The sequence below is a fragment of the Zalophus californianus genome, chromosome 6 (genome assembly GCF_009762305.2).
Source record: "Zalophus californianus isolate mZalCal1 chromosome 6, mZalCal1.pri.v2, whole genome shotgun sequence".
Taxonomy (NCBI): Eukaryota; Metazoa; Chordata; class Mammalia; order Carnivora; family Otariidae; genus Zalophus; species Zalophus californianus.
This window is the reverse complement of record NC_045600.1, coordinates 121572457-121580026: the sequence shown is the minus strand read 5'-3', so window position 1 is coordinate 121580026 and position 7570 is coordinate 121572457. Positions and strand designations below refer to the sequence as shown.

The 7570-nt window shown below is 46.5% G+C and overlaps 1 protein-coding gene across 1 annotated transcript in view; it reads right to left on the bottom strand.

Annotated features, from left to right (window-relative positions):
- Positions 1–486: 486 nt before the first annotated feature.
- Positions 487–7570, bottom strand: part of ATP10A (ATPase phospholipid transporting 10A (putative)) — a 205873-nt gene continuing 198789 nt past the window's right edge. The window contains 7 exon segments of the mRNA XM_027571792.2: positions 487–1281; positions 1284–1798; positions 1923–2110; positions 2590–2694; positions 2773–2853; positions 3531–3731; positions 7405–7530. Of these exon segments, the coding sequence (XP_027427593.1) occupies positions 1253–1281; positions 1284–1798; positions 1923–2110; positions 2590–2694; positions 2773–2853; positions 3531–3731; positions 7405–7530 (1245 nt within the window). The 3' untranslated portion in view covers positions 487–1252.

Here is a 7570-nt window from a genome sequence, read left to right as displayed (position 1 = left end):
CATTAAGGAAGGCACTTGGTGTAATGAGCACTGGGTGTTATATGCAACTGATGAATCACTAAATTCTACCCCTGAAACTAATAATACACTATATGTTAACTAAGTTGAGTTTAAATAAAAAAAAATTTTTTTTAAGTGCAAAGAAAGGTCTTGGCAGAGGAAATGCTGTATGATTAATTGCCTTCGATATTTCAAATTTTTTCCCATCCTTTCCCTCTGCTTAGATGGACAGAAATAATGACTCATAAGACAAATGTCTAAAGATACATGCTTAAAAAGCCTAGCCTCTTGGCAGGAAGGGTCTTGTGGGGCTAGTAGCCTGGTGTATGGAGCCGTGATGTAACCTGGTGTCATAGCGTTACAGTGTGCAGCTTGCATGGTACCCAGCTGTATCCTTCATGGTGTTTAAAAGGACTTGCTATGAGGAAGTGCCCTGTAGTACTCAGAACATGCTGTTAGGTCACATATTAATAACTTCACACAACGGTGGCAACAGGACACATTCTCTTTGCAAAGTGAAGGTTGTTTATTGCTTGTTATGATTTTGACAGGCAAGACCCACATAGGGGCAGTAATACCTACAAGGTGATCTTTACAGAATGCCTGCCTAGATTTCAAGACTGGGATGAACTCCATGCATGCATTCTCTCTTTCCCTTTTCTGGGTGAAGCAGAGCCAAGCTCTCCCAGGCTGGCGGAGGCAGGGTGGGGGAACAGGGGACACGGACAGAGAAGTTGCATGCTTGCCCTGTCATCTCCCCTCACTGCTGTCCACGCCCACATGGGATTCACTTAGCTCATACACACATTAGCAGGAGGGGAAAGCCAAGGTCATGCATGTTGAAGAAAATCAATCATATTGCATTTTCTTATAAAATGAGATGAAAAAATAAATCTAAACACACTTTTCAAGTGTTACTCTTCTTTAAACTTTCATATACGTTAAAGCTCTTATTTCTCTTTTCAATATATTCTACTTAGAACTTTTAAAAAATAAACTTTCTTTTTTGGTACCTTTCATTTCCCGTGTTAGCCTTGGAAACATAAAATACATCTCACTAGAACTCTTCTGTGCAAATAATAAACATAAATAATATTAACATCTAAGTTATAAAAAAGAAGAGGCCATTTCAAGGTTTTCACTGCTACTTCCATCCACTGCAGTCCCTGGAAGATGCTCCTAGAAGTAGTCAGTGGCCTGCCCGCTTAAGACACACAGATCCTGGTCTGGCTGGGGTGGGCTGGGCAAGAACTCACTGTCCTGCTTGTCCATCTGTAAACTACTTCGAGAGAACTGTAAGACACTTCCCAGCCCACTGACCAGCGAGAGGGAGGAAATCCAGTTGAGGGAGCTGAAGTTGGGCAGGCTGAAAATGGACGACAGGGGGGCTGCCCTGCTGGTGCTGGTGTGTTTCATCTTGGAGTCCCCCGGACACCCTTCTAGGATAGCCTCCCTTGGCACGGAGGACCCCGGGTCCTGACTGCTCAGTCCCCCCAGCAGAATGTTTTCCCTTAAAGTCACATTCATGTCCACCACACTGGGCTCCCCACTAGCCTCTGGGGAGCAGGCTGGTCGCTGTACATGCCAAGATGCCTGTGAGGTGCAGTCCTGGGAGAGGTGTCCAGAGGTACTGATGCTCTTCTGTTCTGATGACTCAGTTCTGGGTTCTCCTGGGAGGTGTCCCTGAGCAAAGGTCTCTTTGGGAGCAATGAGTTTCTTGGGGGACCTCTTGGCCAGCTGGCGCCCCAGCTGAAGTTGGCTGGGGAAAAGACTCCCCTGCACGGCTTTGAAAAACAATCTGGAAAGCATATAAAAGACAGTCATCTGTGGGTGGTGCCTTTGAGTCTTCTGTGAAAAACACAAGCCTGAGAATGCTCTCAGAGCTCGTTTAGGACCTGAGGGACACTGTCCCTGATACCCACCTGGGAAGCAGTGCAGCGACAGGTGCTAAGAGACAAGTCAAGTAAAACACGGGGTCGCCCAATAACGTCTGCATAGTCCAATAAGGGTTGGACGGAGGATAACACGTTGCACAAGAAGCATTGTAAATCAAAGCCACAGTGAAAAACAGAAGGATACTGAAGCCGCAAGCTATCCAGTTGAGCCAGGTCTAAGGGGGAAAGAGAAAAATGGGGCATTTATTTCAAGAGAAATGCACTGGTCATCCGTCAGTGGGTAGCTATTCTAAGGGCCTAGTGAAAACATGGGTCTGTGGCATGGGCAGCTGGGGGGCTTGACGAAGCCTTTGGCATCTGTGGACCAGCCTGGGCACAGTCAGGGTGATTGATGGAAGTCAGGCCTAGGAAGGAGAGAGAGAGGGAAAGGGGGGTGTGAGGTGGAGGAGGAGAGCAGAGCGGGAAGGAAGGAGCTAAAAGCTGCCCAGGTGAAGACACCAGTCAGGGTGCGGCAGTTCCCACACCAGGGGTTCCAATACATGTGGTGGGCCCACGTATTGGTTTCTCTTCTCCACAGTGAGGCTGGCTTTGTAGTGACCTGTCTGCCCAGAGATCTTCTAGATGTCACGGAACCTGCCTGGGAGTGCGGGGCCCGCAGCATCAGCACCCCTGGGATCATGCCCACAGCTCTTACCCAGGTCTTGGTTTCAATACCCAGGTGCAGAAGGAAGGTGAACAGCGCAATGGCGGTGATGGGGGTTCCCCAGGTAAACACATCTGTGTCTGAGTCGTAGCAGGCCTGAAAGACAGTAGTGTCTTGTGTCTGTGGGTCGCTGGATGAAGCTGGTGAGAAAGACTGTGCCAGGTGCCAACTTACCAGGTAAGGAATGAAAAAGCAAACCAGGCTCTGGAAGGCAGCATCAGCCATGTTTATCCAGAACGTGCGTGGCCGATACTCCTGAGATACAGAAACAAGCACAGAAATTATAAGGAAGTAAGCATTTCTTCCAACAATGTCTTCCAGTAGCTACAGGGCCATCAATGTACAAGATAAGCACCCCAGGGCAACTTGCTAAGTCAGGACTTTGGCGAATTCAGGTCCCAGACGGCTGGGGTACAAACACCACACGATCGTCTGCAGAGGCACCATCTGCAGCTGAGTCAATCATTCAGAGCATTTGTTCACAAGACCGGCTACTCTAGTTCTAGGTCAACAGCAGACACATAAAACCACTTCTTAAATCCTATGAGGGAGCATTTTTTAAAAATGCTAAAATGCTAAAAATAGGCTCCTGGAGACTGTTGGTGTAGAGACTTTTCATGCCATTATACTTTTTCTATTAATCTCCCTCTTTTTTTTTAGTGAGGTAAATTGGTACACAAAGACTGCATAAATCTAATGTACACATCTGGATGGGTTTGGACAGATGCACATACCATCACTCCAGTAACCTTAATACAATCAAGGAGACAGAATATATTTTTTACCTCCTACGGGTCATTTTCCAAAATTTTAACAATTTCTCCGAGGGTGTCCACTTAAAGGGAGGCGTGGAGACTTGCACTTTCTGTAAGGTGAATGTAGAGCGTGGGAGGGCCAAGACATAAGAGGTGGGGGCCGGAGGGGAGCCTCACCTCCATGTTCTGGCCACTCTTGTAGAGCTGTGGTTCAGTCAATAGCACACCAGCTGGCACGTCTTTGTCCAGCACCCCAGTCACGAGCTGGGGAAGTGACGAGAAGAGCAGATTAAAGAAGATCAGATACCACTGGTCAATCATGGCAGATGCAGAGAAGCCACAGTAAAACTGGAACCAAAACAGGAGGCCCACGAACATCTGAAATCAAGAAAGGAAGAATGGGGACAAGCAATTCTTAGCTGTCCCTGCAGATTCACATCCAAGGGATCTAAGGGTTTTGTAGAATTTGACTATAAAGATTGAATTTACAGGCAGGAATTTCCTTCAAAGACAGCCCTAGTCTTGTGTCCTCTCCCTCCTGCCTCATCTCCCTGAGCATAAAGGACTGGCAATAGGAGATGAGAATTCCCAAGGCCAGCCCATGGAGAGATGATGCTGGTGCCAGCCTTCAAGAAACGGCAGATTGGGTGGAACAGCATTTATTGAGCACCTATGAAAGTGCTGGCTAAGCCCTTCCTGACAGTCCCTTATCTTCACAGGACAAACTCTTTGTATCTTGTTCCCACAGCCAGCTGAGGAGATGAGGTCCAGTTGAGTACAGAAATTCCCCAGAAAGGTCCAGCAGGGTCTAGGGTTGCTCACACATCTTCTTCCCTAGTAGCTGTCCTCTGTGATCCTAAACCAAACCTACCTGTTCTACCTCCCAGATCTTGCCTCTCCTTAGTCACGTACTCTTTCTGATGAGGAACAGTGGGCAATTCCTGACTCCCATGGCAGGAAGGACACAAGCATGCACAGCAACAAATTCGATGATGATATCAACATTGCTGCCTCGAGCAAGCCCAGATATCCACCGGGCACTCTGCTGGCAGGTGAGGGATACGTATGGTCCCTGGTTCTTATAGCTACTACCCCCGCTTTGCTGAACAGGGAAGTGAGGGTCAGGGAGCTTGAACAGCCTCTTCAAGCCCCTCCTCAGTAGGAGGAGTTGGGTGGATCTCTTCCCCGTATTACTTGATCACTGAACATCAGTGGCTTGAGTGCATTTACATGGGGGCATGGCAATTTAGCAATGGCAAATCATTTACACTATCAGCTGTATAATTTAGCATAGATCATTTAAGCCCTTTCTGCCTCAGTGTCCTTGTCTATGAAATGGTACTTAGCTATGGGTACCCAACGGTACCTAGTACCCAACGATACTTAGTTAGCTATGGGTTGTTGTGAGGATTAATGAACTTATGCATTTAAAGTACTCCCGAGGTCTCCTTGTACACTATAGGTACTTATGATTTATTGTTTCAGTTAGCAGTACAGCTATTTTCGCTGAGGGCCAGTGTGCTTACTCCATTCAGAGAAAAGGAAACTCAGGTCCAAGATGTTAAATGACTTCACTACAGTCATTGTATGAGTACTAAAGCCAATCTGTTCAAACCATTTGTGGGTCTTGGCCTGGAGGGCAGAGACCCCCAGGTGGAAGAACATTCTCTGCAGGGAACCACAGGTAATGGCCTAGGTTTTCGTTCTGGAGCTGCCACTATCTATCTTTCAGACCTTGAGTTACCTTCTCTGAGCTTTAGTTTCTGGACCTGAAAATGGCTTGGTCTGAAGATCAGGAAACAATGACACATATCCTCCAAGTCTTGTTTCAAACTATGACTTAGTGCAACTTTTCTCGTCCACACTGAAAACTGACAAACTTGGGTTTTTCATTGACTTTCTTCCCTTCTCACTCCCACGGCTTTCTCTCACCCACCCCCACGGGCTCAGCCTAATGAGTCATCAGTGAACAACTGGAGTCAAGAGAAAGAGGAGGAAAAGTACTTAGATAATTGACATTTTTTTCTCGTAGTACCAAAAAGCCTTCTTCCCAAACTACTGTTGCTATGGAAACTTTTCTTCTCTGTTCTTTATTGGAAAGGAAGACCAACATACTCCTAAAACTAATGAATTTCTCAGTTTGGGAGGCAGGGTAATTATCCTTGCACTTCTCAACTAGGTTAAGTGCTTGTTAACAGAGGCCCTGCATCTTATATGGAATAAAGACAAATATCCCCTTCTCCTTTCTGTCCCCTCCATGAGGACAGATTCATCATGACAGGCAGGAGGCTGTGCCCATTCAGGTGGCCACTCTGGCACTCATTTGCAACTGAAATGCTGAATTCCCTCCTGAGAAATTTTCATAAGGAATTATGGAGAGCAGAGCTCAACTCTCATGTTTTGTTTTCAAATAAAGGAAACAAAATCCCTAGAAAGCAAATAACTTGCTCAAGATAGTACAGAAATTCATGACAGAAACAGAGCTGGGGCTCCACCTGCCCAGCCCCACTCATCTATACTCAAGCACCCATTCACCTCTTTGGGAACTGGGAACCTCTAGATTTGCAAGTATATGCTTGGCGGCCTCAGCTCTGGGGATGCAATGCCACGTGGATGGGAGACAGCAGGGAGTAACTGGCCAAGGCCAAGGGCAGCATGGCACAGATTTCCTTGGACGGAATCCCAGGCACAACCTAATCAGAATTAATTTCCAGGACGCAACTGATCAAACTGGACATGCCATGATGGGTCCTGAGTATCCATATTCATTTACTAGAAAACATTTTGAAAAATGGGTTAAGATAAGGGGGGCAAGATGGTTGGAAAAAGTAGATAGGTCTAAATCTCCAGAACAAACAAGAACATGAACAAGAAGTACACTGATGGCAGTTTCGAGTTAGCATGGGAATTTTTTAATGTAATTAGAAAAAAAAAATATATATCTTTTAATTTATTGTATTTTGTTCTTTTTTAGAAGAGTATAGGATGATCTTGACACTGGAATTGTGGCATCCAATGTGGCAGATTTGTGGGACTACCCTGAAAGATCACTTACCCCAAGAGTTTATTTATTGTACATTCAGCCACAAGCTTTTATAGAGACAAGAGCAATAAGTAGCAACTCAGTAACTTCCTAGCAGAATGTCTATGAGTAGAGCAGCGTTCTAAAATGGCCATGGCATTCATGCTGGAGGGCTATGGAGGCGGACCCCTGTCTGCCAAGGACTTAGTAATAAAGGAACTAAGAGTTAAACATTAGGATCAAATGAAAAGGAGCAGGGCCCTGGATGAGAGTCTCTGGAGAGACAGAACTGTAATCAGCCAGCCAGGTCTGGGAGTGACCTAACTGGAGGGTCAATTATAGAATGAGCTGGCCAGAATGGGGCACACCTGCCCTGCCAGCACTGGAGAAAGTGTGGCCAGGCCCTGCTGGTGGCTCTGTTCCTCAGGCCCTACACCTGCGTCCTGACCCGGGAACTCACACACCTGGCCCAGTGTGGGTATGTTTCCTCAGAGGCCATTCAGTATTGGGATCACAACATGACTGTTCCCATTCTGATTCCAGCACTGGCACTGCACTCCTGCTTATTCCTGGATTGGCCTGTCTGCTCTAGAGGATTCCTGTCTATGGAGAACCTCAGCAGTCTGCTCCCAGGAAATACATTAACAGAATGATTAAGTGTTGGGAGTCCGATGAGCTGGGGTTACACGCAGCACTGACTACTCACTCACTAGCTGTGTGACCTTGTACAGACCACTGTAATTCATGATTCCCCCACTTCTTATTATAAAGCACTAAGTGGACATTCTTGTTTGATCTGTTTCTATAGCTTTCTCCCTTAGAGGTGCAGTTACCTTTATGTGCCTGTGAGCTAGACTTCTGAGCCTATAGGGGGGCAGGCCTGGGATAAGTTCACAAAGGCCAAGGAGGACGGAACCCACAGGAAGCCCTGGGATGGCCAGATGGCTACATTCAGGGGATGGTCCAATAAATCTCAGCCCAGGCTTTTTGCTTCAAAAACTCTAGAAACGAGAAGTGTCAAATACCTACTGTATTCTTGTAGAAGAAGTACAGCACCATGTTGGCAAGTCGGGAATAGCACCAATGTCCGTGAACAATTAAGAGTCTCTCAAGGTATCGGAATCTTGGCACTGCAAAGTCACTGGCCATCACTGCCTTGAAAGGGAAAGAAGTCCCTGTTATTGGTGACATCTTA